The following is a 27,732-nucleotide window of genomic DNA, read 5'->3' on the forward strand; positions in this document are numbered from 1 at the left end:
GTGACCCACTCCAGTACTCTTGCCTGGAAAATCCCATGGACAGACGAGCGTGGTAGGCTACAGTCCATGGGGTCATAAAGAGTTGGACATGACTGAGCAACGTAACTTCACTTTAGTGACTGAACAACAACAGCAATAGTTTCTTTCCAATAGTATGTTAGTTTCTATTGTACAGCAAAGTAAGTCAGCTATTGATAGATAGCAGCTGTGTTAAGGGTACAGTCCTGTGTGTTTGGGGGAAGTCAGTGCAAGGCATTATGTCCTCTTTTGGACAGAATGGGCTAGGGCATGGAGAAGATGATTTTAAGATGACCAAGCAAGGAGAGTTGGCATAGATCACGTGTGACCTTCAGACCATATTGGAAGAACATGGGAATGTGCTTGGGGAAAGCCTACAATTAAGAGGTGAAGAGGACCCATTGGAAGAGGAGAAAAGGGACAGGGATGTCTCTATTTTATCCACAGATTTAAAAGAATTTCTGCAGCAGGAAAGCCACAAAGGTCTCAGAAACCTCGGTTACACATAATTTCTACCAACATAATGGATGAATCCAAGGAGAATGTAGACTTTGACTGACAGAGGCGTTGAGAATGTGGCTCAAATCTTCCGGGGTTGGGGGGAAAGGGGAGGGGAGATGTCTGGAGGGTGGACCAAGTCTACACCAAAATCATCTTGAACTTTTACCAAAAAAAACTGAAATTCACCCCTGTTCTTAGAAGGAATAGTGGTGCTTTTCAAGGAAAAAAAATTTTTCCAATTTGCACAAGTATGAGAGAACAGAAGCATTTTATTAAAATAACAGTAAGCAAACAATTCATCTGCATGGGGCAGCTGTTAGTTTCACAGGAAAAGGAGAGAACTGGTTATTCAGCAAACTGTTTGTTGGTCAAAGACTTCCTACAGATACATCTGAACACACCAAGCATTATTCCCTTATCTGTTGAATATGTTTTGTGCCATTTGGCATTTCAGGTAGTTAAGTTCTGAAAGATCTATTTGCCAGAGAACCTTTGTTAGTAATGGTCAGCTGATAAGGAACAATTTGAGGCCTTCAGTAAAATTATAAGTGAACAAATTTCCATTCATCTAGAAAGATTTCTATCAGTATCTCCTTCTGTAAGTTTAACTAATGGAAAGAATTGATCTTTCTAATAAACTATAAGGGTAAGATGATCAATGCCGTCTAAAGACAAAATAAGTGAGAAAAAGCTGTAAGGGAAGATCACCCACCAATCTAGAAAGAATCTAGCGGAGAAATCTTTCCCAGGGATAAAGAGAGAAAGCTTGGGGTCATCTTCTTTGGTCTCCTGCATTCCCTGTCTTGGTGTCTCTGAGGAAGAATTCACAAATAAGGAGCATCAATACTTTCTGCTTTGGAGTTTCACAAGTTGAGAATTTATCCCTTTCCTGTTAAATCAATCAAACATATACCAATTATCAATACTGAACTTACTCTCCTTAGCCCTGAGAGTCTCAGAGAAAAAGGAGACTGCTCTGAGTTACGTGGGGCAGGACCACCCCAAAATATGCAGGAAATATAGAAAGATTTTCATGAAGTTTAATCCCTAAACAGAGGGAAGACAAAGGAAGCAACCTGTAACAAGGCATAGATGATTTCAAATATCTTATTCTGACGCAAAACATCATCTCTGGCTGTTTGCTGCCTTGAAACCCAGTGAGCCTCCATTTCTGCCAATTGCCTTTCCATTTCCACCTTCCGCTTTTGCTGTTCTAGTTCATCCTTCAGCTTCCTGATTTCCTCTTCAAGCTCCTGTTTTATCTGAGCTTTCACTCTCTCGAGCTCTGCTCTGTAATATTCTTGTAACACTTGGATTTGTTTCTGAATCTCCTCCTCGGTCTTCTGATACAGGCTATTCGTGTAGTATCGACCATTGCACTTGTCCACCACATCCTGGACCAGGGCCAGCAGCTGCTCCCTCTGGTTTTCCTGCTCAGCTCCTGTGGCCTTGTTGTTGAAAACACAGTAGCGATCTCTGAACTTGCGAATCAGCTCTTGGATGGCTGTAGGAGCTTGCTTTAAGTAATCATGGAAATCCATGCCTTCTAAGTCATCTTTCCGGGTGAATAAGAGAATCATGTGTTCCCTAGCTCTCTCTCCAAACATTGTCAGGATCTTCTCTGTGGCTTTCTGGTCTTCCAGCGTGTAACGGCCCACTGGGATGACCAGGAGCAGAGCGTGAGGCCCCGGGGAAGTCAGCACCATGCAGCGGGTAATCTCCTTGAGAGTCTCAGAGTCTGGGACCTCCGTGTCAAAGAGGCCAGGTGTGTCCACGATGACAACTTCTCTCCCCTTCCAGGTGCTGCTTCCTTTCTCACAGTGCTTGGTGATGGATACAGCCGAAAAGCTAGACAGAAACACTTCCTCTCTGAGGATGCTGTTTCCTGTTGCGCTTTTTCCTGCCCCAGTCTTACCCACTAAGACAAGTCTCAGCTGGGAATCTCTGGGGTTTGCAAGCCCTGGAACATCAGGAAACAGAAGACCCAGTGTTAGAATGAACTTCAAATGTCTCCGCTGCAAGGCTCCCGCCCACTGAATAAATATTCAACCCTGAATGTTCATTGGAAGGACTGATGCTGTAGCCGAAGCTCCAATACTTTGGCCACCTGATGCAAAGAGCAGACTCACTGGAGAAGATTCTGATGCTGGGAAAGTTTGAAGGCAAAAGGAGAAGCGGGTGGCAGAGGATAAAATGGCTAGACAGCATCACCAAATCAATGGACATGAATTTGAGCAAACTCCAGGAGAGAGTAGAAGACAGAGGAACCTGGCAAGCTGCAATCCATGGGCATGACTTAGCAAGTGAACAACAGTAACAACAGGTATTTTTCAGGATCCCTTTCAGCTTCTTACTCTGACCTTGTGGAAGCAAAAGCTCATAGAGGAGGAAACAATGTGATTAAGAAGAGGACTCTGAGTTGCTACCAGTAGCTGTTCTTCATAAGATAGGGGATAACACAAAATTGACTATGCATATTCGACTTCCTAGGAAAGTTGAAAGTTAATATCAGAGCAGTAGAGCACAGCAATTGAAACCTGAATTTAAACACCGAATCATCTACCAGCTCTTTCTGTGTTTGTATTTAGCAAGTCTCTGCATGTCTCTGCAATGTGTCTATAAAGTCAAAGTCCCCTGGATTTGTCAGGCATAGACCCAGGACCAGAGGGAAGGCAATTGACAGTCACATGTGAAAGCCTGTTTTTCCGAGAAGGCAGACCTTGCCAGGCGGCCCTTGAACTTAAGGGTCTGATTCCTGCATGAGGAATCCTATGTTATATTTACCCATTTCTGCTTTGAGACAATGCCTACATTATCCCACATACAACATCATAGACACTGTTACCAACTCCAGGTTATTTTCAGAGGCATCACCATTCACCCAGGCCCTCAGACTAGAAACCTAGGAGTCACCCTTGACTCCCCTCTTTCCCCTACCTTCCAGACCCAACCCATCAGCATGTTCTCTTGGCTCCAAATCTGTTCACCTGTCTCTGCTTTGAAGATCATCATTCCAGTCCAGATTCCATCACCACCCCTGCCTCAGCAGTCTCCTAACAGGTGTCTCCACTTCTACATTGTCCCTTTCAGTCTATTCTGTGAGGTGGGCTAATCTTTAAAAAATATCAATCATGCTTGGGGCTGGTGCACTGGGACGACCCAGAGGGATGGTATGGGGAGGGAGGAGGGAGGAGGGTTCAGGATGGGGAACACATGTATACCTGTGGCAGATTCATTTCGATATTTGGCAAAACTAATACAATATTGTAAAGTTTAAAAATAAAATAAAATTAAAAAAAATATATCAATCAAACAGAACCAGGAACTTGAGGAAACCCCTCCTGTGATGTCCACAAAATCTGTAGTTAATCTCCATCTCCCACACACTTTCTGATGAAGTGTTTGCTGCTGCTCCCTGAATCCCTAAGACAGAGTTTTACCCATTTCAGAACCAGAATCCTGGGATAAAAGAAGTAACCCAATGCTGCAAACACTGGATATGGGATGGCTAAGATTTATCTTAAAAAAAATGTACATAAGAATTCAGAGTATTCTTAATAGTTAGCCTCACAATAGAAGCTCCAACCTAAGGAGATCCCAGGGCATTGGTTGGCCTTAGAGAGAGGGTATAGGAAATTCATGGCCTGGCAGTGAAAAGGCACCAAGGACAGTGCCAACACCACAACCATTGCCCAATGCTGATATGTGGCCAATGGATGGCAAACTCTGAAGATGGCAGCCATAGCCACGAAGGAGTCCATCTCTGCACTCGTGCCTTTTGGGAAGGTGGATTCTCAGCTCCTCTCATCAGGATGCTGAGTCTGTTTCTCCAACCCTTCAGTCTGACTGGGCCATGTGACTTGCTTTGGATCATAGGATCATGAAAACATGGTTAAGCAGAGAATCCAAAAGCACTGACACACTGTGCTTTGCCTTCTCTTTCTGATTTTTGGAACCCTACACCTGCCCTGGACTAGCCTACTTGGTGAGGGCACAAGGCCCTGTTATCCCTGTCTGCCTGGCCGACCCAGAGCTTGCTGACCACCAGACATGTCTGTGAGGCTATCCAAGATATTGTGTTGCATCCTGAACCACCAGCTGAGCACCCACACATGAGTCAATCTGGCTGAGATTAGCCAGGTTGGTCCAGACCCAAGCACAGCCCAGTTCAGTTCAGTTCAGTCGCTCAGTCGTGTTCGATTCTTTGCAACCCCATGAATCGCAGCACGCCAGGCCTCCCTGTCCATCACCAAGTCTTGGAGTTCACTCACACTCACGTCCATCGAGTCGGTGATGCCATCCAGCCATCTCATCCTCTGTCGGCCCCTTCTCCTCCTGCCCCCAATCCCTCCCAGCATCAGAGTCTTTTCCAATGAGTCAACTCTTCGCAGGAGGTGGAAGTGACCCTCAAAATTAAGAGCCAACTAAATGGTTGCTGTTTTAGGTTCCTAAATTACAGGGTGATTTGCTGAACCAGCAAAAGCTCAAATGATAGAATCTATTCCTAGGATAAAGGGGTAGAGGGAGGGTTATATGAGAAATGGAGTGATCAGTCTGTTGAGTGTGTTTCTTAGAGTGAGGCCACTGGGAGCAGGGAAATTAGGGGCCTGAATGAGGCATTGATCACCCCCACGCTCCTCCTTCCCAGTCCTCTCGGGCTGAAGAGAGGGGCAGAGAAACCACCTGGAGGGCCACAGCCCCTGATCCACGTGCCCACATGGCAGGAAGTAGCAAGTAGGAAACCTCATCAAGCCCGGGAGCAGGCAGGACATTGGAACTCTCCTCCTGCTCGCTGTTAAGCTACATCACAAGGAGGATGGATAGAGGGTGGAGAGAATGAGAAAGCAGAGCAAATGAGGGGAAAATGAGAAATGTGGTTGAAGATGTTTCACTCTTGTACAGGTTGGCTGGATGACAGGGCAAGAGAGTCCCAGCCCTCCCCACCAAGCCTGGCTGCCCTCCCCAAGCAGCCTCTCACCATGGCTGGTCCTGCGTTCGCTGAGGTACTGGGCTGCCATTGTGGTTTGGATTCCTGGGAATAGAGAGACAGAACTATGTTATGTCAGGGAAATGCAGAACAAACCAGAAACATTGACCTCCTGTAAACAACACTTTCTTCATAAACTTGCTGCTCGATCTCTCCTCTATTTCTCAATACTTCTTAATTCTGCTTTCAGTCTCATTTTCAGACTGTCAAGTTTCTTTACACAGATGTTAGTGCTTCAAGTGCTTCCTTGGCACTGGTTCTGGGTGCCCCTCCCGCCTCTATTCAATTATTGCTCTGAATGCCATTTATATGTAGTCTGCAGCCTGGACCCTTCCCAGTGTTACAAACTTTTCTATCCCAGTCAAATTCTCCATTTGGCAATTTTGTGGGCATCTCCAACCGATTTGGATAAAATGAAACCCTGACTTCCATCCCTAGCCTAACTCAAATTTCAGTAAGTGGCATCACAAAATGGCTCATGAAGAACCTCGGGGTCATCTCTGAAACACTTCTTTCCTCACTTGCTCACAGTCCATCACCAAATCCTATAGATTTTAGTTCCCCAAATGAAAAAGTATCCATTTCTCCCCATCTCCATGTGAATCCAATCCTATCATTTGATTGCAATGTAGTAGGCTCCCAAATGATACTGTATCTTCAATCCCTCCTCTACTCAATAGTCAGAGGCCTTTTTAAAATTTATAATCAAAGGATAATTGCTTTACAGCATTGTGTTGGTTTCTACCAAACATCAACATGAATCAGTCATAGGTTTACCATGTTCGCTCCCACTTGAACATCCCTCCCACCTCCCTCCACATCCTGCCCCTCTAGGTTGTTACTGAGCCCCGGTTTGAGGTCCCTGAGTCATACAGCAAATTCCAATTGGCTATCTATTTTACATATGGTAATGTATATTTCCATGTTACTCTCTATATACATAGTCAGATGTCTTTTTGATATTTGGTTTTTTCTCATTTAGATTTTCTAATGGATTGCTTTTGTTTTTTATTTTTCAAATAGTTGAAAGCCCTTGGAATGATCCCAAAGGCCTTGCACGATCAATTTCTCTCTCTCTCTCTCAAAAAGCTTTAATCATACTGGCCTCCTCAGTGTCCCCTATATCCCCTAAGCTCCCCCCAGCTCCTAGATCTTTGAGGAGCACCTCCCCCTCCCTGGAGTACTCCCACCCCCACCCAATGGCCAACTGGTTTCTGCTCAGCCCTGAGGCCTCAGTGTTTTGTTATTTCTCCATAGGGGGCCTCTCCACCCACATCATCAACCAACAAGACAGGTTTGGTCTGAAGTTTGTTCTAACTACACCCTAGAGTTTCTATAGAATACATACCACAATAGGAAGTGGTTTGATTTTTTTAACTGTCTCCTTGTAGACTGCTAGCTTTGTGATGGTGAACTGTCTGTGTCTTGCATACCCCATTATTCCCAAGGAAAAAAGCACAGTATTGGACAAAGCATGGATCTCAAAAACTATTTGTTTAATGAATTACTTGATTAAAAAATACCCCACTGTTTCTTGCCTCCTCTGTGATTGAGCTTTATATCTCGCTTGCATCTGGCTGTGAAAAAACTTATCTTTTACTTATTAAAACCACATTGCTCTTGAAACATTGCATTACATTTTAGATGCTTTCTTTTATCACTACCTACTAAGGTTGGGCAATGGAGAAAGCCATTTGAAGAATTCTTAGCAGAGCAGATTTTAACTAGAACAGGCTGAAAACGCTATTTGCTAAAGATAGAGTCATCTGGTAGGAATGCATCAAATACAAAGTTGAAGCACTTTCTTTTGAAAGTCGATTAGGAATAAGAGTAGGAAATAGCTTCTTATAAACTGGGAACTGATATCACTGAATTTTAAAGAATAAGCTTTGTTCATAAAGTTCATGTTGGTTGTGGGCGTTAGGAGGAGTAAGATACCAGAAATAGGAACATACAAGGTTTGGGTTATTTCTTAAAGTCTGCTGTCCAGTCTGTGGACTCTGCCTCAGCATTCTTTAATGCTGTTCTGTTTATCCTAGTTCAGATATTAAACCAGAGGACTGACCTTGTCTACACACTGACACTGGATGGCTGAATTCTCCTCCTACTGTTTAAGGAACAAGCATCAGTGGGTCCCCTGCTTCTCCTGAATGGTAGATAGTAACATGGGTTGGCATCTCCCTCCTCCTGTCTTCTAAAAGCTTCTTTTCCCCAACTCGGGGTGAGGCCCAGGAAGAGACTGTCCCTGAGGAGGCAGGTCCAAAGGGGCAGCTCTGAGCAGAGAGTTAACTGGGTAACAGACTCACTGGTCCTGCTCTGCGTGCTGGTTTTGCAACAGGGGAAGTGCTGAGCTGTGCCTCTTACATCTCCTCGAGCTCTTCTCAACACCAGCTTCCCACAGAATGAATTCTGTCTGCTTGGTCAATGCTAACCCTGAAAACTTCAAGTTTTCTTATAAATTCTATGAATGGTGAGAGGAATCATTTGTTTGTACAAGTATCCTCTGAGCCATCACCATGGAAAGAGGCATCAATTTGTAGGGCTCAGCCTTCAAAACAGATTGCAGCCTAAAATCATCAAAAACAGCAAACAGAAACCCAATGAGAAATATATTCTGAGAGCAAGTTTGCAAGGAGATTTAAGATACAGATCCAGGGGAGGAGTCCCCGTCCATCAAATCACACATTTCCCTCCCTCCCTCTCACCCCCACAAACACACCTCTTTCCTTACCTAGAAAATCTGGGGTCTGCTCCCTTCTCTTACTTTGAAGACAAGGCTGAACCAGGAGGTGATGCAAAGCTATTAAAAGGAGGAGACAGGAAGTGAGGGAGGAGCCACCCAAACTCACCCAAAAGACCTGCTGCCCCTGTGATCATCCAGGAGAGTTAGAACTCTTTGCAAAGATGAAACTGTTTTGTGTGGTTCCATATGGTTGCCCTGAGCCACATGGGTTATTAAGCTCATGAAATATAAGAAGTGTAATTGAAGAACTGATTTTTAAATTTTATTCCAAATTGTCTAATTGAAAGTTACAGTTGAATGGCCACACCTGCCTAGTCACTACCATACTAGGCCTTGCAGAGATTACAAAAGGGAGGGAAACAAGATGGGTCACGCTGTGAAAGTCGAGAAAAAACTACTGGGTCAAAACCAGAGTGCTGACGCTCAGAGTGTGGCCAAGATGGCAGGGTAGGAAGACCCTGAGCGTAACTCCTCCTATGGGCATGCCAGAATTATAAGCATCTAGAAAATAACTATGATCTAAGAACTAGTAGAAAAGATTTTCCACATCTAAAGGTAAAAAAAAGGAACCACAACAAGACAGATAGGAGGGAGTAAGGTCAAGATCTGCATCCCTAGGTAGGTGACTCACAAATGGGAAGATAATCACAACAACAGAGGTTTTCCCCAAGGAGCAAGGGATTGGGCCCCACTTCAGGCTCCCTGGAGGGGGGGTGTCCTGCACTAGAAAGATGAGCCCCCAAAATATCTGACTTTGTTGTGTCATTGCTAAGTTGTGTCTGGCTCTTTGTGACCCCATGGATGGTAGCCCGCCAGGCTCCTCTGTCCATGGGATTCTCCAGGCAAGAATCTTGGAGTGCGTAACCATTCCCTTCTCCAGGGGATCTTCCTGACCCAGGGATTGAATACACGTGTTCTGCATTGCAGGCAGATTCTTTATGACTGAGCCACCTGAGAAGCCCCAAAACATGTGACTTTGAAGGCTACAGGACTTATGCATGGGAGAGCGAGAAGGCATGGAAGCAGAGACCCCACTCTCAAAGGGCATGGACAAAATCTCTCATGCTCTGAGACCCAGTGCAGAAGCAGTGATATGACAGAAGCTTGAGGGAGACCCACTTGCTGATCTTGGAGAGCTGCCCAGAGAGGCAGGAGGCAATTGTATATATATATATATTTTTTTCAGGGATTGGAAGAATCAATATTGTGGAAATGTCTGTAATGATACTGTTCTACACTATCCAATGTAATCTACAGACTCAATGCAATTTCTATCAAATAACCAGTGGCACTTCTCACAGAATTAAAACACAAAATTTTACTATTTGTATGGGAACACAAATGACCCTGGATAGCTAAAACAATCTTGCCAATAAAATGAACATGGAAGAAGAGGACAAATTCTTAGAAATGTACAATCTCCCAACAGTGAACCAGGAAAAAATCAAATATATGAATAGACCAATAACCAGTTCTATAGTCTCCCTATTGGGAAATCTAACCGGGTCTCCCACTTGACAGGTGGGGATACTGGTAAAGAATCCACCCACAATGCAGGAGACCAGGGTTGAGAAGATCCCCTGGAGAAGGAAATGGCTACCCACTACAGTATTCTGGCCTGGAGAATTCCTTGGACTGTATAGTCCATGGGTTCACAAGGACTCGGACACAACTGAGTGACTTTCACTTTCACAATAACTAATCATGAAACTGAATGTGTTATTCAGACCAAGAAACAAAGTCCAGGACCAGATGGCTTCACAAGTGAATTCTATCAAACATTTATGAAAATGTTAGCAGCTATCCTCCTCAAATGATTTTTAAAAATTGCCGAGGAAGAAATACTTCCGAACTCATTGTATGAGGCCAGCATCACTCTGATATCAAAATCAGAAAAGATAACACACAAAAAGAAAAGTATAGGCCAATATCACTGATGAACATATATGCAAATGTCCTCAACAAAATATCAACAAACCATGCTGGGCTTTCACTCTAGAGTCACCTTCTGCACCTCCTAGATGGTGCTTGCATGCCACTCCCCTGCCCTGCCTGGCTGGGCCCTCCTCTTCCAGGGACCAGGCAATGGGTGGGCAAGGGGTCGATGGGTTAAAGGGACGCTGGCCTGGAGGTGGGCTGCCTCTGCCCACACCACCTTATCCCCTCAGTCCTGCCATGGTGGAAGATGCTCCTTGAAGGCAGGTTGTGTGTGGGTGGCCCAGAATCAAGCAGTTTGGAAAAGTCTCTTGACCCAGAAATCACAGAGAGCTATTCCAAAGTAGAAGGAATGCACTCAAACTAGCTTGGCCTGAAGGTAGAAAGTGAGAAGAGAGTCCTGCACCAGTTGCATTGAGAGATGAAGAGCTCCTATGTGAATTCGCCGATCTGATTTCTTGCTCAGCGAGGCTGGAACATCTATCTCCAGAAATGTCTTTGAAAAATAAAAAGCAAGATAACCTTTCATCTGAGGACTCCGTTAAAGGAAATAACCAATACAGGTCTCATGTAGGATCCCCCCTGGAGCATGAAGAGGAATCACGTAACAACTTTCAGCAATTTGAGACCAATGATCATTGCAGACCTTATCCTAGGGTCCGCTTGGAGCCTTAAGAGAAACCAGATACTAACTTCAGGCAATTTGCCACAAAAACCTACAATTTCCAGTGCAATCCAACCAAACCCCAAAATATCATTTTTGGTTTCCTTCCTGTTTTGCAGTGGCTCCCAAAATGTAATCTGGAGGAAAACATTTTAGGAGATGTGATGTCTGGCTTGATTGGGGGCATCTTGTTGGTGCCCCAGCCCACTGCTTATTCTCTCTTGGCTGGCCAGGAAAATACCGATGGTCTACACACATCTTTTTTTGTCGTCTCACTTTACTTCCCATTGGGTCCTCCATCACATCTCTGTGGGCATCTTTGGAGTGTTGTGCCTTATGACCAGTCAGCTGTAGTTGACTGAGAATTGTACAGAGCTGGCAGTGACACTGCCCATGTTGCTCCTTCTTTGGGAATGGTTTCAGGTGGGAACACACTATTAAGCCAGACATCAGGCAAGATATGTAACACAAGTAGCTATGACATTATAGTTGACAGTATGGTCACCTTTAAGGTTGGAGTTTTTCAGGCAGCAATGCGCTCTATCAAGTGGGCTTTGTTTCAGTCTCTCTCTCAGATGCCTTGCTGAGTGGATTTGTCACCTGTGCCTCCTTCACAGCTGTTACATCTCAGGCCAAGTATCTCCCTGGACTCAGACTCCATTGGAGTAATGGTGGGGATTATTCATTAGTGAAAGTGAAAGTGTTAGAAGCTCAGTCATATCTGACTCTTTGTGACCCCATGGACTGTAGCCCACCAGGCTCCTCTGTCCATGGGACTTCTCCAGACAACAATACCGGAGTGGGTTCCCATGCCCTCCTCCAGGGGATCTTCCTGACTCAGAGATACACTCTGCATCTCTTAAGTCTCCTGCATTGGCAGGTGCATTCTTTATCACTAGTGCCACCTTGAAAGCCAAATCCCTGGAGAGCCCTAAGTAAATTTAAGAATCTGCCCAAGATGTGGTGCTTTCCTGGAAGCTCAGCTGGTAAAGGATCCGCCTGTGATGCAGGAGACTCCTGTTCAGTCCCTGGGTTGGGAAGATCCCCTGGAGAAGGGGACGGCTACCCACTCTAGTATCTAGAGAATTCCATGGATGATGTGGAGGATTAACTGAATGGATACAGTTATCTCATTTGGTACTGTGCTGTCCTCTGAACTAAGTACTGAAATAGGCCTGCTTATTGGAGTTGGTTTTTCTTGTTTTCGCTCATCCTCTACACTCAGAAGTCAAAGACTTCATTGCTTGGCCCAACAAAAAAGCCTGAAATCTTTGAATCCATGTCTGCCTACACGACCTGTCAGGCTAAGTCAACCATCAAGGTTGTCCACTAGAAATCCACTCTCTATTACATGAACAGAGAATATTTTAAATCTTTTTTATAAACCACCACCCCCCAATCCAGTCTTAGTAACCAGTTAAGTTCAGTCACTCAGTTGTGTCCGACTCTTCGTGACCCCATGGACTGCAGCCCGCCAGGCCTCCCTGTCCATCACCAAATCCCAGAGCTTGCTGAAACTCGTGTCCATTGAACCTGTGATGCCATCCAATCATTTTGTAGGCAGCTCAGAAGAAGGTAGCAAAGAAAAAGATCAAAAGGGAAATAGCCGCTCTCAGTGGAATCCAGGATGAAGTTTCAGTGCGACTTTCCCATTCCTTAGAGTTCCACACCATCGTGACTGACTGCAGTGCAATACAGCTTTTAGATCCAGCAGGGATCCACATGATGAAAGAAGTTCTCAGGGTTTATGAAACCATTCGCATCCAGGTTCTGCTGGCTAAGTGCAATCCCTCTGTGAGGGACTCCCTGGCCCAGGGAGAGTACTGGAGAAAAGAAGAGGAAAATCTCTTTTACAGTGTATGTGAAGAATGACTTTTGCAGAAGACTCTCAAAACTCGAAAGATGTTTCCACTGGTCTGAGCTTTTTCAGTGATTGAGAAAGTAGATGGAAGGAAGGAATACTGTGTAGCCAGTTGTTTAAAAGTTCAAGTGTGCAGCATGTTGTACCGTGGACCTGGAAATTGTCCCCTCCTGGAGATTTTGGCCTTTTGGCTGGACAGAACTCTTCCTTTGAAGCTGATGGCCGTCGTCAATACATAAATGCAGCAGAGCTTTTAGTTAGGCAGAATCAAAAAGAAGAAACTACCGAGGTTTTCAGCTTTCTTGCACATATGGAATTATATGAGTATCTGTTGAATTGAACTGTAATTCAGTTCAGTGGCTCAGTCATGTCCGACTCTTTGTGACCCCATGAATTGCAGCACACCCGGCCTCCCTGTCCATCACCAACTCCCACAGTTCACTCAAACTCATGTCCATCGAGTCGGTGATGCCATCCAGCCATCTCATTCTCTGTCGTCCCCTTCTCCTCCTGCTCCCAATCCCTCCCAGCACCAGAGTCTTTTCCAATGAGTCAACTCTTCACATGAGGTGGCCAAAGTACTGGAGTTTCAGCTTTAGCATCATTCTTTCCAAAGAACACCCAGGACTGATCTCCTTTAGAATGGACTGGTTGGATCTCCTTGCAGTCCAAGGGACTCTCAAGAGTCTTCTCCAACTGTAGAGTAGCCCCCAGATTTAATGACCATCTTGTTTTAGGAGATAAGCATCTGGACTCTTCCTTTCTTAGGAGGTGAAGGGGTAAAGATGGCATTTACATGAGAAGTCCTGGAGCCTGTTTGGCAGGGTTCCCTAGAGAGGGAGTAGAACGGATGTAGGGAAAGAGTACTGTGTCTGGTCCTGCAAGAGCAGGTCGAGAGGCTTCCCGAGTGCAGGTTAGTAATTAGACAAGCTTGTGTTCACTTTGGGCTTCCCTAGTCCTTGTCTTCCCTGACCACCCCGCCCTGCCACCCCCAGATGGCACTCAGGTCTCTGACAATTCATCTCAGGCAAAGTCTTACCAAGAGTCTAATGGCTAAGCAGGTTTGCAAAATCCTACCAGCCAGCCGAACTTTATACAGAATACTCTTGACGATACACTTGATGCTTTTAGTCAGCCTTTTTGTTAGGGTAAGTAGGTAAGAAAAGAACTCCTCAAAATCAGCCAACCCAATGAGAATCCTCCCTGTCTCTTCTGTGATCCCTACCTGTCCCTGTTTCTGAGGACTTCTTCCCATTAAGCGCTGTGTGCTTCCCATGGAATCTGTCCTAAACTGCTGTATCTGATGAGCAGTGAGTAACGAGTTGGCCAGGCAAAAGGTAAAATGCTGGCTGGGTAATTTTGTGTAGCCTTTACTTTTTTTTATTTGGCTGCACTCGGTCTTTGCTGCTGCACCTGGGCTTTTCTCTAGTTGCAGAGAGTAGAGCTAATCTCCAGTTGCAGGGAGTGTGGGTTTGTCTTGCTGGGAAGCATGGGCTCTAGGGCACGTGGGCTTCATTAGTTGTGGCACAGGAGCTCTAGAGCACAAGTTCAGTACTTGTGGCACACAGGCTTAGTTGCTCTGCAGTATGTGAGATCCTCCCAGACTAGGGATGGAACCTGTGTCTCTTGTATTGGCAGGAGGATTCTTTACCACTGAGCCACCAGGGAAGCCCATATGTAGCCTTTTAAATGAGCCTGAAGCAAATTGTTCAGGATAGATTGCAAAAAGGCATGATTGACAGCTTCCCTTAAGAATTTATTTATTTAGCAGTGAGTTGTTTTTTCCTTCCCATGATATTTTAGCAAGGGTCAACTGGGAATTGACAGTCTTTTGCATATTGAGAAGCTGCTGGTCGTCTTTATTTACTCAGCAAGAAAAATTTATTGTAACCAATGGAAAAGAATGAACATAAGTGTAGTCTGCTTCATAAAGAACATCAATAATTAATCTGCAGATGTTTTTAGTGAAAACAGAGTGAAAGCTTACTGCCATGCACCCTATTGATATACAAAGAATACTGATGACAGTGACAGCTTTCAACTCTATGAAACAAGGTGAAAGTGAAAGTCACTCAATCATGTCCAACCTTTTGCGACCCCATGGACTGTAGCCTGCCAGGCTCCTCTGTCCATGGAATTCTCCAGGCAAGAATACTGGAGTGGGTTGCCATGCCCTTCTCTAGGATGTCTTCCCAACCCAGGGATTGAACTCAGGCCTCCTGCATTGCAGGCTCTTTGAATCCTCTAAAACTATTATGTAAGAGGATTTAGAAGCATCACATTCATACAACCCAGATTCTGTGGGTGAATTATTTATGATAGCTGATCACAGGTTGTGGCATAGCAAGATTTCCTTTTCAAAAGCAAGTATGCCCAACATTGAAAGCTTAAAGTTCTGTATCTGGGCTTTTATGGGTGAAGAAAATAAACAGATTTTCCGAAGCTAGGACTAGGAGACTAGTTTATGTGAAAATAAATAGCACACTATTTTAAACAAATGAGATAAAAATAGCAAAAATGCAACATCAATTTTAACCCACTCCTACATTCTAAAATGACTACTGGTTTTTCCAGTAGTCATGTATGGATGTGAGAGTTGGACCATAAAAATGGCTGAGTGCCAAAGAACTGATGTTTTTTAACTGTGGTGTTAGAGAAGACTCTTGAGAGTTCCTTGGACTGCAAGGAGATCAAACAAGTCAATCCTAAAGGAAATCAATTCTAAATAGTTATGAGAGGGATTGATACTGAGGCTGAAGTTCCAATACTTTGGCCACCTGATGCAAAGAGCTAACTCATTGAGAAAGACCCTGATGCTGGGAAAGATTGAAAGCAAGAGGAGAAGGGGAAGAGGATGAGATGGTTGGATGGCATCACCAACTCGTTGGACATGAGTTTGAGCAAGCTCCAGGAGTTGGTGATGGACAGGGAAGCCTGGCATGCTGCAGTCCATAGGGTTGGAAAGGGTCAGACACCACTTAGTGACTGAACAACAACAACATTCTAAAATGTTAAAGTATTCATGAAAAGCAAAACTTATGAGTAGAGCACCTATTAGAGGGGGAGACTTAAAAAAATTTTTTTTTATATTTTGTATTGGAGTATAGCTGATTAAGGAGTGGGACACTTTTAAAATATCTTTTTTGTTGGCTCCATAAATTGCAAGTGTTGCTTCTCTTTGGGGAGAGCTCTGCCCATCATGAAAAATGCCTTTCTGTTATTAAAGCAAAGCAGTTTCTCATGAGCTAGATTTCTGTTTTGAGGTGATTGACATCATGATTCCATGTCATAGTGTCCTGAGTGTTGACATCCTTTTAGAACTTAAGTCTAGAAATTCAGAAATGTTAGCTGCTCTTTGTATTTGTCTTTTGTTCACTGTTTGTAGCCAATATTTGCTCTTTCTCTTCAGTCTTATGAATAGTAAAATTAAAAAAATTAGCAAACCAAATCAAATAATACATTAAAAGGGTCATATACCGGGATCAGGTGGATTCATCCTACGGATATGAGGATTTTTCGATTTCTGCAAACCAGTGTGATATGCCATGTTAACAAATTGAAGAATAAAAAAAAATTCAATTATCTCAATAGATGTAGAAAAACTTTTTGATAAAATTCAGCATCCATTTATAATAAAAAATCTCCAGGAAGTGGACATAAAGGGAACATCAGTTCAGTTCAGTTCAGTTCAGTCACTCAGTTGTGTCCAACTCTTTGCAACCCTATGAACCGCAGCACACCAGCTCTCCCTGCCCAGCACCAACTCCTGGAGTCCACCCAAAACTGTGTCCATTGAGTCGGTGATGCCATCCAACCATCTCATCCTCTGTCATCCCCTTCTCCTCCCACCTTCAATCTTTCCCAGCATCGGGGTCTTTTCAAATGAGTCAGCTCTTTGCATCAGGTGGCCAACGTATTGGAGTTTCAGCTTCAACATCAGTCCTTCCAATGAATATTCAGGACTTATTTCCTTTAGGATGGACTAGTTGGATCTCCTTGCAGTCCAAGGGACTCTCAAGAGTCTTCTCCAACACCACAGTGCAAAAGCATCAATTCTTTGGGGCTCAGCGTTCTTTATAGTCCAACTCTCACATCCATACATGACCACTGAAAAAACCATAGCCTTGACTAGATGGACCTTTGTTGACAAAGTAATGTCTACCTCAACACAATAAAGGCCATATATGACAAACCCATGGCTTTCCTGGTGGCTCAGTGGGAAAGAAGCCACCTGCCAGTGCAAGAGATGTGGGTCCAATCTCTGGGTGGGGAAGATCCCTTGGAGAAGGGAATAGCTACCCACTCCAGGTGTTCTTGCCTGGGAAGTCCCACAGACAGAAGAGCCTGGCAGCTACAGTCCACCGGGTCCCAGAAGAGTTGGATATGACTTAGTGACTAAATAACAATGACAAACCCATAGCAAACATCATAGTCAACAGTCAAAAGCTGAAAGCACTCAGTCTAGGATCAGGAGCAAGTTGATAATGCCCACTCTTGCCACTTTGGCTGAACATAGTTTTGGAAGTCCTAGCCACAGTAATCAGAAAAGAAAAAGAAATAAAAGGAATCTACATCAGAAAGGGAGAAGTAAACCTGTCACTGTTTGCAAATGACATGATACTATATATAGGAAATCCTAAAGAAAACTACTAGAGCTCATCAGGGAGGTCAGTGAAGTGCAGGATACAAAATTAATACAGAGAAATCTGTTGCATTTCTATACACTAACAAAGAACTATCAAAAAGAGAAATTAAGGAAACAATCCCATTTATCTTTTCATAAAAAAGAAATAAATACCTAGGGGTAAGACTTCACTTTGACTTTTCACTTTCATGCATTGGAGAAGGAAATGGCAACCCACTCCAGTGTTCTTGCCTGGAGAATCCCAGGGACAGGGAAGCCTAGTGGGCTGCCGTCTATGGGGTCGCACAGAGTCGGACACGACTGAAAAGACTTAGCAGCAGCAGCAAGTCTACCTAAAGGAGATGAAAGACCTGGACTCCGAAAACTATACCACATTGATGAAAGAAATTGAAGACAACACAAAGAGATAGAAAGACATATCATGTTCTTGAATTGGAAGAATTAACATTGATAAAATGACCATACTACCCAAGGTGATTTACAGATTCAATGCAATCCCTATCAAATTACCAATGGCATTTTTAAAGAACTAGAAGAAATAATTTAAAAATTTTGTATGGAAACACAAAAGATTTTGAGAAGTCAAAACAATTTTGAGAAAGAACAAAGTGGGAGGAATTATGCTGTCTGTAATCAAAACAATATCAACAGTAATCAAGACAGTATGGTATGGGAGCAAAAACAGACACATAGATTAATGAAATGACCCAAATCAGCCAAAATATTGCACAAGGCCTCAAATTCCTTGGAGGTTTCACATTCCTTATCACCCTAGTCCTCCACTAAGGCTGAGAGAGCCAAGCAAGTCCTAAATGAAACTCTGACCAAATTAACAATTGAACTTCATCATGATTGGACTAAACTCCTCCCTTTAGCCCTCTTAAAGGTCCGGGCCTTACCAAAAAACCCTCTAAATATCAGTCCATTCGAGGCCACTTATCAGAGGCCGATAGTACCTTTAGGACCCTCCCCTCCCAGGACGGTCCCAAACTGCCATCCCACCTTCCTTTTCCCTTACTTGCCCAGATATGAGATGCCCTTTGGCAACATATGGATTACCTTGACCACTCTCCAATTTTCCATACCCATCCCTCCAAATAGGAGACAAAGTCTTTATGACAGTTCAGTCCCGCTCAGATCTAACCCCTAAATGGCAAGAACCCTACACGGTAATTCTGCTGACCCCTACCGCTGCAAAATTAAAAGAAATCACCCCTTGGGAGCACATCACTCAGCTAAAAAAGGTTATGCAGCCCAATGATGAGAATGCTTACAGACTAATACTTATCAAGTTTCTCACACAGACTCTACAACTCTAAAGTTCTCATGGCTTCCACCGACAGATGAGCCTGTCGGTTTCACGGTTACAATTATTTCTGGAACAACTCCCGGCAGGTATCTGGGTCTCGAGTCTTCAAGGATCCACATTTGAACACGTTGATGATTACATCTTCACCCTGTGGCTGCAGGGAACCATTTGTAATTTTATCCTTTTGAAATCCAATTTTTCTCCATAGTCAGTCCAGCTCAGTTAAACATTTTTACTCTCCTAGTTCACTTTCATCAAGAGGCTCTTTAGTTCTTCTTCATTTTCTGCCATAAGGGTGGTGTCATCTGCATATCTGAGGATATTGATATTTCTCCTGGCAATCTTGATTCCAGCTTGTGCTTCTTCCAGCCCAGCATTTCTCATGATGTACTCTGCATAGAAGTTAAATAAGCTGGGTGACAATATAAAGCCTTGACATACTCCTTTTCCTATTTAGAACCAGCCTGTTGTTCCATGTCCAGTTCTAACTGCTGCTTCCTGACCTGCATGCAGGTTTCTCAAGAGGCAGGTCAGGTGGTCTGGTATTCCCATCTCTTTCAGAATTTTCTACAGTTGATTGTGATCCACACAGTCAAAGGCTTTGGCATAGTCAATAAAGCAGAAATAGATGTTTTTCTGGAACTCTCTTGCTTTTTCCATGATCCAGTGGATGTTAGCAATTTGATTTCTGCTTCCTCTGCCTTTTGTAAAACCACCTTGAACATCTGGAAGTTCAAGTATTGCTGAAGCCTGGCTTGGAGAATTTTGAGCAATACTTTGCTAGGGTGTGAGATGAGTGCAATTGTGCATACTAGTCTATCTTATATTCACTTACCCAAATGTTGGTTAGCATCTTCTTATCTTTTTTCTTTCCTCTGACCCAAGAATTCTTTCAAAACCCTAATCGCAATTATCTACTCCGGACCCTTAATTTAAACCATACTCTCAATGCTTCTAACTCACGATTGGCTAAAGACTGCTGGATATATCTATGCATAATTCCTCTGGGAGATTCAGCCCTCCCCATATCCATCCTCGACTGGACCACTAGTAACATATCCTTACATGACTCATATTGTGGGGAGCCTTTATTCATCTCATATCTTAAACATCTTCACACGAGTGATCAAATCTGGAATTCGGACAAATTCTTAGAATATTTACTCACTGACCTTCCCTCCTACAACAGAAAACCTCCAATATGAGGCCCTATCACCTAGAAAGTAAGACTATTACAACCAGCTCCTTTTTGCATATTTAGAAATTCCCAAAACAGTTCATATGACCAATCCTTGGGCATAATCCCTAAACCCATGTGTAACCATACCTTCACTTTACTCTTTGCCACTGGAAAAGCTATATATAATATTTCTGGTCCTACAGGACAATCTTTATGTGTTATAGGACGATTTCCCTCAGCATAGTCCTCCACTTCTCCCATCGTTGGGACCACTTTAGCAGGGTCCCTGACCATTCTTCAACGAATGATCCAACCCCCTTCCCCTTGACTCCTCTTCGCCATCTACTTCAGCTGTTGTATTGAGACACCTGGCCTGTTGTTCTTGTGTGCGGCATCTACATACCTCTGTTTACCTACTAATTGGACTGGAACCTGCACCCTGATATACTCCAGTCTTAACATTTTTATAGGCCCCAGTGATCAACCCCTACCTATTCCTTTCATTCCCAAGCAAATGAAATGAGCCATTCATTTCATTTCCCTCTTAGTCAGTCAGTCAGTTCAGTCACTCAGTCGTGTCTGACCCTTTGCGACCCCATGAATCGCAGCATGCCAGGCCTCCCTGTCTATCACCAACTCCCGGAGTTCACTTAGACTCACGTCCATCGAGTCAGTGATGCCATCCAGCCATCTCATCCTCTGTCACCCCCTTCTCCTCCTGCCTCCAATCCCTCCCAGCATCAGAGTCTTCTCCAATGAGTCAACTCTTCGCATGAGGTGGCCAAAGTACTGGAGTTTCAGCTTTAGCATCATTCCTTCCAAAGAAATCCCAGGGCTGATCTCCTTCAGAATGGACTGGTTGGATCTCCTTGCAGTCCAAGGGACTCTCAAGAGTCTTCTCCAACACCACAGTTCAAAAGCATCAATTCTTCGGCACTCAGCTTTCTTCACAGTCCAACTCTCACATCCATACATGACCACTGGAAAAACCATAGCCTTGACTAGACGGCCCTCTGTTGGCAAAGTAATCCCTCTGCTTTTCAATATGCTATCTAGGTTGATCATAACTTTCCTTCCAAGGAGTAAACGTCTTTTAGTTTCATGGCTGAAGTCACCATCTGCAGTGATTTTGGAGCCCCCAAAAAATAAAGTCTGACACTGTTTCCCCATCTATTTCCCATGAAGTGATGGACCAGATGCCATGATCTTCATTTTCTGAATGTTGAGCTTTAAGCCAACTCTTTCACTCTCCTCTTTCACTTTCATCAAGAGGCTTTTTAGTTCCTCTTCACTTTCTGCCATGAGGGTGGTGTCATCTGCATATCTGAGGTTATTGATATTTCTCCCGGCAATCTTGATTCCAGCTTGTGCTTCTTCCAGCCTAGCGTTTCTCATGATGTACTCTGCATAGAAGTTAAATATGCAGGGTGACAATATACAGCCTTGACGTACTCCTTTTCCTATTTGGAACCAGTTTGTTGTTCCATGTCCAGTTCTAACTGTTGCTTCCTGACCTGCATACAAATTTCTCAAGAGGCAGGTTAGGTAGTCTGGTATTCCCATCTCTTTCAGAATTGTGTACAGTTTGTTGTGATCCACACAGTCAGGAATAGCGGCTGGAATTGGAACCGGAACTGCCAGCCTAACCACCTCCATCCAAAACTATCAGGCACTATCTAAAGACCTATCAGACAGCCTCCAGGAAATGCCCCAATGTCTAATAACTGTTCAAAATCAACTTGATTCCTTGGCGGCTCTAGTGTTACAAAATAGAAGGGGATGAGATCTACTCACTGTAGAAACGGGAGGTTTCTGCCTTTCTCTGGATGAATGCTGCTGCTTCTATGCCAACCAGTCAGGTGTTGTCCAGGAAGCTGCAAAAAACCCCTACAGATCGAGCCTATCAAATTGGCCAGAGATTAAGCCACCTCTGGCAGTCATGGTTGGCGGATTGGAACTGGATGCCTTGGGTTTTGCCCCTTCTTGGACCATTCATGTTCATTATCCTCCTATTTACGTTTGGACCTTGTTTCTTTAATCTTTCCAGGGATTCCTCCAGGACTGAATTTGAGCCATTTCTCGAGATCAAGTCAAGACTGTTCTTCTGTTTGAGACCCTGGCAGCTAGGATAGAAAATCAACATTATGGGCCTTAGACTTCCTTCCTCCCAGACCACAAGCCCCGGCCCCTCATTTAGCACAAAGAAGCCCTGAACATTGACAACGCCCATCTCTCTTTCTCTTTCTATATATTCCTTAGGGTCCGGAATGAAGGAAAGCTACCTGGCTCAAAATAACCTAGAGTTAAAACTCCCCTCTAGGTCCTCCCCACCATTTTATACAGAATAAAGAACTTTCTACCTGAAGAAAGGAATGAACATGAAGATTGGTTATGTTCAGCTCCCAGCCGATCCCAGTCTGTGGCCCGTCTCAGGAGTTCCTTGCCCCAGTGGTTGAAAGTGAACTAATCAAAAGCAATCTTGAGGAAAAACAGACCCCCTCAAAACAATATATCTCTGCATACATATGTTTTCCATATATACCGCTCTCTTCTTGACTTAGTGCAGCAGTTCCCCTGGTCTGACTGTTGCACCTTCTCGCCTTATTAAAGGTGATCTGTTTCTGTAGAGTATCAGTCTCATTCTTTCTCCGAACCTTGCCTTCTCTAGTTCCTTTACCTTACAATGACTACATCAAAAAGCCAAGAAACAACAAATGTTGTGAGGAAGTGGAGAAAAGGGAACCTCATGCACTATTGATAGTATTAGGTAGTTAGAATAGGAAACAGGAGTCCAAAATGGAGGTGGCTAAAAGACAAGGAAGGGGAAAGCCCATGAAAATAGAACAAAGCAAGGTCAAAGGAACGTCCAAGGACCTGAGTGAGGACCTCAGGTAGAACAAACAACATTCCTGTCTAGCCCAGTTTATATAGGGCATGCCCACGGGGAGGAAAAAAACAAATGAAAAGAGGAGCCAAAGGGCTCTCTCTCACTCTCGCTCTCTCTATCTCTTTCTCCCACCTGTTGGCTCGCATCTTTGGGTTGACATGCCCTCACGCCTGGATGATGGATTTTCCTGCTATTTTCTAAATACAATAGAGGTGTAACACGGAGCTGTAACACTGATTTGTCTAAGAGCTACAACACGGTCTGTTAGATACCTGAGAGCTATAACACAGTCTGCCCAAGACCCGAGAGCTGTGACGAGCTGAAGACTTTAATGTCTGTCACTTCAAATCTTTGTTGTGATGAGACAGAACCGAGGAGCATACACTCACCTGATATCTATGGTGCCATGACTCGGATTTACCCTGGCTGAAAGAACCTCCGTGTGGCCCCAGGAAGGTGGAGGCCAAGCACAGCAGGAGCCCAACTCAGCAAAAGCTCCCACAGTAGAAGCAGAACAGTAAGAAACCTAAGTTCAAGGGAACTGACAAGAGGCCCATCGTGCTGGAAACTGGGACAGAGAAAAACGAACTCAGCAGAAAGCTCACGCAGCTCAGTCTCAGATTCCAGAAGACCTCCGGTTAAGGTAGGAGGTCCTCGCTCCTATGGCTGTAGGGACATATGCCTAATGAAATCTCATTTCCTTTACAATCTCTAGTTTCTTGTTTCCTCAAACCCCCCGTGAACAGATGGGCAGCAGTGGGCACAATTGAGGGACTCTCGAGAGGCTACTCTTTGGTACGTCCCAAAGGCACTATATGCTGGGCCCCAGTAGCTGTTACCCAAGCCAGTGGGGGTTCTTCTGTCCTTACTCTTCTTTGTGCCAAGGATCAGGCCAATGAAAACTGTGAGCACCAGTAAGATTTGAGATATTTAGCAGAATTTTCAGCAGGCTATGAAGGGGATTCCTTGGCATGGTTTTCCCACTGCTTTTTCCTCCTGTCCTTCAGATCTCTCCTGAGACTTGAGCCTGGCCAAAACCCAGAATGCCTGGCTTCAGGACCTAAGGAAGCTCGGGCTCTGATGTCTCATTGCAAAAATTCAGTGAGAGACAAAGCGATAAGTAAGAGGTGGATTTGTTAGGATTCAGAGAGAAGCGCAGTCTTCAGGGTGTGGGCCATTGCTGAGGACAAGGGCTCTGGCCATGGAATGCTGCCTGGCTAGGTTTTGCTAGCCAAAGTGAATTCATATGCTGATGAGGGGGAGGATCATCCCAACCATTGGGGAATCACCCCCTCCTCCACCTTTTGACAGTGCCTTGGAGCTCTGGGTGTGTCTTTTGGCTTACAGATTGGGGATTAAGGTTTACTTGAATTTGACTTGTCATCTTGGACCCAGTTGATTTTAATTGATTTACATTATGTCCCTGTGCTATGTGCTTCTTTCAAAGGTCGTGCCCTGCCCCCTTCCCTCCTGTTTCATGCTCTTTTCCTAAGCCCCATCCAGGCCCACAATGTCACCTCTACAATCTTCTGGAGGGACAACCAGAAAATAGCTGGCCCTTGGAAGGGAAATACTGTATAATATCCAATCCATCTAGATATTCAAGCCTTCATCTTCCATGTTTCCTACAAAGTGTGCAACATCAGCATCTCTCAGTGAACCCCCTAGGGTGGGGGACAGGCACACAATGCCTGCTATAAGTCCATCAGTTGGCATCCCTTCAAAGGCAATTGGACTTCCAGGGATAATGTTTGCCACTTTGGGAGTTAGCCCTGCAGGCCGTTTGGGCTCAAACCCTTACCACCATTCTCCTAAATTTACAATAATACCCCTGGATCAAATCTCCACTCCACTTTTACGGAACATTTAGTCTGTTGCCTCTTGACAAATTTGTTCTTAAGCCAATGACTAACTCCTACAATCAGGACCCTGCCCCCTTGTAGGCAATGTTGCTCCACCCAGCCTATTATTAAAATACCTTCATGTCCCTAACAGGGCCAGATAACCCACTCATTTGTCACTACTTCCGTTATTACCTAACGTGGGTCTATGACAACGAAATATTTACCTGTGGAGACACCCTAACCTGCTCTTAAGGAGGACTAGGGGAAGAAATCGATGACTTAAATCCCTTAGAACAGTAAGAGGACAAGGCTTGTGACTGTTTCACAGTTTCCCAGTCTCAGGGCACAGGCTTGGATTGCTTTACATCATGATATCTATTCCCATCTGTCGTGAACAAACTGGCAATGAGTTAAAATCACAACCTCTTAATCCTACCCAGCACTGGTCATGCTGGAGACCTTGGAGATGCCCAACTCCAGTCTGGGGGTCCCAGGAGGTCAACCTGCCTTGACCTGCCTAGGGGTCTGGTCCTCGAAAGGTTGTCACACCTAAACCTGCTCAGGGATCTGCCAGTCCAGGGGTCCCAGGAGGTCGTCACACCTCGACCTGCCCAGGAACCCAATTCTCGGGAGGACCTCGAGCCTTGACCTGTCCGGGGATTTGATCTCCAGGAGGCTGTCATGCCTCAGCCTGCCTGGGGATCTTCACCCTGACCTGGGGATGCCTGGCTCTCAGGTTGCAACAGTACTGGGTAGGATAAGCTTCAGAATGACTCACCCCTAAGAAAGTCCACCCATGGAAATAAAAGGAAGCCTATTACTTGTGGGACTATGCCCAGTCTCAGCAATAACTCGAGAGCCCAATGAGAACCCCATTGCCTTTCTGGAAAGGCTAAAAGAAGCCCTCCAAAAGTTTACCAATCTGGACTTAGACTCTTACGAGGGACAGGTGATTTTAAAGGACAAATTCCTGTCCTAGTGTGCATCAGATTAGCAGCAGGACCCTGCTTCTCCTTTAGATCAGATGGTCCAGACAGATGAGATGGTCCACCAATACCTTTTATAACAGAGAACAGGAGAAGGAGGCCAAGGCCCAGGAGAGGGAGAGAAGGAAAGAGACAAGGCATGCCCAGATGCTGGCCACCCTACACGGAAGCCCTATTTCAAACCCTGAGTCCTTAAAGGACAAGGCACGAAGCAAATGCCTAGTCTGTAGGCAGATGGGGCATTAGGCCAAAGAGTGTCCAAGCCGTGACAAGTCTCCTCAAACGGCTTGCTACAAATGCCATCAACTGGAACATTGGGTGGCACTTTGCCCTGAGGACCCAAGAGCCTCAAGGTCAAGCACCAAGCCTTCCCTCACGATGGTTCAACAGGACTGAAGCAGTCCACCTCAGCCAGCCCACCTGTCACAGATAACCACCATGAGGATGGAGCCAAGGGCACAATTGGATGAGGCAGATAGGTCCGAGAATTTCTTGGTTGACACAGGGACTGCTACTCTGTCCTGACTTCCTACTCGGGAGCCTTCTCCTCCCATATCTGTACTAGTTTGGGTGCTCCAGGAAAAACAATTACCAAAAGATTCACTTGAGGACTTCTCTGTTGCTGGGATGGACAAATATTTTCCCGCCAGTTTCTGGTGGTCCCTGAGTGTCCTACTCCCTTAATGGAAAGAGATACACTCACTAAACAGGAGACCACCCTTGTGATGGGAAGCTTTTCAGCCCCTAGAGCCCTACAGCTCCTGGTTACTACTGAAAATCCCATTACACCTTCTCCAATAGAGAGGGACCAAAAACTATGGGAGGACAAAATTAGCCCCCAGATGTGGGACCAGGGGATTCCTGGACGAGCCCACCAAGCTGAACCAGTCATCATTGTCCTCCGAGATCCCATTCGGTTTCCTAACCGGAAACAATATCCCCTCAAAAGAGAGGCTTGGGAGGGACTACAGCCTTTAATAAATAAAATCTTTGTTGTGGGCTATGGGTCCCCACCAATTCACCATGTAATACCCCAATCCTCTCAGTAAAGAAAAAGGATGGAACCTGGTAAATGGTTCAAAATCTCTGGATCATAAATGCAGCTGTAGTCCCCCTCCAACCCACAGTACCCAATCCCTATGTAATCTTGGGAGAAATCCCACCCAGTGCCAAGTGGTTTACAGTCTTGGATCTCAAAGATGCTTTTTTTTTTTTTGTATACCACTGGATAAAAAATCCCAATATCTTTTTGCCTTTGAGTGGGAGGCCCCAGGAGAAAAACACCAACAGATGACTTGGACAATATTACCTCAGGTGTTCAGAGATAGCTCCCACTTGTTTGGACAGGCCCTTAGCCGGGATCTCCTAGATCTGGGACCTGGAACATAATGGGAAAATATCACAATACGTAGATGACCTACTAATCTGCTCTCCAGATGAGAAAAATGCCCAACAACATGCAATTCACGTTCTAAACATTTTGGCAAAAAGGAGATATAAAGTCTCCCGTGCTAAGGCACAGATGGTTGAGACAAAGGTCACTTACCAGGGAGTTCAGATTACATCGGGTCCAGGAGGCTGTCTTCTGATCAGGTACAGTTGCCCTCCCCCACGACTCGAAAACAACTGCGAGCTTTACTGGGGCTAACTGGGTATTGTAGAATCTGGATACCCAACTATGGTCTAATTGCCCAGCCCTTATATGAAAGCTTAAAGGGACGAGATGATTCAATCCCATTGATGTGGGGAACTCCTCAAAAGAAGGCAGAGGCTACACTAAAACAAGCCTTAACTCAAGCACCTGCCTTAAGGTTGCCAGACCCAGAAAAAGCATTCCAACTTTATGTCCACGAAAGAGAGGGAATAGCCTTGGGAGTGTTAATTCAAAGGTTGGGATCTGAGCCCCAGCCTGTAGCTTACTTATGCAAGAGGCTCGATCCAACCACCTGAGGCTGGCAACTGCCTTCGAAATCTTGCAACTATTGCAGTCATGATAGAATATGCTTTAAAACTCTCCTTGGGGGGCAAACTAACTATTTTTACCAGCCACCAAGTAAAACAACTCCTACATGTGAGAGGCCATTTATGGATGTCTGATCAAAGAATCCTCAGATATCAAGTAATGCTGATGGAAAATCCAGGCCTCACTATATCCCCTTGTGAGGTTCTTAA

General features: G+C 44.6%; 1 protein-coding gene and 1 pseudogene across 3 annotated transcripts; one reads left to right on the top strand and one right to left on the bottom strand.

Annotated features, from left to right (window-relative positions):
* Positions 1–770: 770 nt before the first annotated feature.
* On the bottom strand, positions 771–26,894 carry LOC139182794 (GTPase IMAP family member 4-like). 3 transcript variants are annotated; one of them, XM_070788377.1, is made up of 4 exons: positions 26,870–26,894; positions 8,238–8,306; positions 5,498–5,551; positions 771–2,479 (listed from the first exon to the last, which is right to left on the bottom strand). In XM_070788377.1, the coding sequence occupies exons 3-4, from the start codon at positions 5,535–5,537 to the stop codon at positions 1,560–1,562; spliced, it is 960 nt and encodes a 319-aa protein (XP_070644478.1). In that variant the 5' UTR covers positions 5,538–5,551; positions 8,238–8,306; positions 26,870–26,894; the 3' UTR covers positions 771–1,559. The 3 variants fall into 3 exon arrangements, with proteins under 3 accessions (XP_070644478.1, XP_070644479.1, XP_070644480.1); XM_070788378.1 differs by lacking the exon at positions 8,238–8,306 and having other exon boundaries at positions 26,870–26,886; XM_070788379.1 differs by lacking the exons at positions 8,238–8,306; positions 26,870–26,894 and adding an exon at positions 7,572–7,590.
* LOC109558037 (sulfate transporter pseudogene) lies at positions 10,677–12,720 on the top strand (annotated as a pseudogene).
* Positions 26,895–27,732: the final 838 nt, after the last annotated feature.

The sequence above is a fragment of the Bos indicus genome, chromosome 4 (genome assembly GCF_029378745.1).
Source record: "Bos indicus isolate NIAB-ARS_2022 breed Sahiwal x Tharparkar chromosome 4, NIAB-ARS_B.indTharparkar_mat_pri_1.0, whole genome shotgun sequence".
NCBI classification, from domain to species: Eukaryota; Metazoa; Chordata; class Mammalia; order Artiodactyla; family Bovidae; genus Bos; species Bos indicus.

Excerpts from the sequence above, each read along its gene's own strand:
- LOC139182794 (XM_070788377.1), bottom strand. The coding sequence starts at position 5,537 with ATGGCAGCCCAGTACCTCAGCGAACGCAGGACCAGCCATG. Across the intron at positions 2,480-5,497 it reads CGAACGCAGGACCAGCCATG|GGCTTGCAAACCCCAGAGAT; the intron begins GTGAGAGGCTGC and ends CTGATGTTCCAG.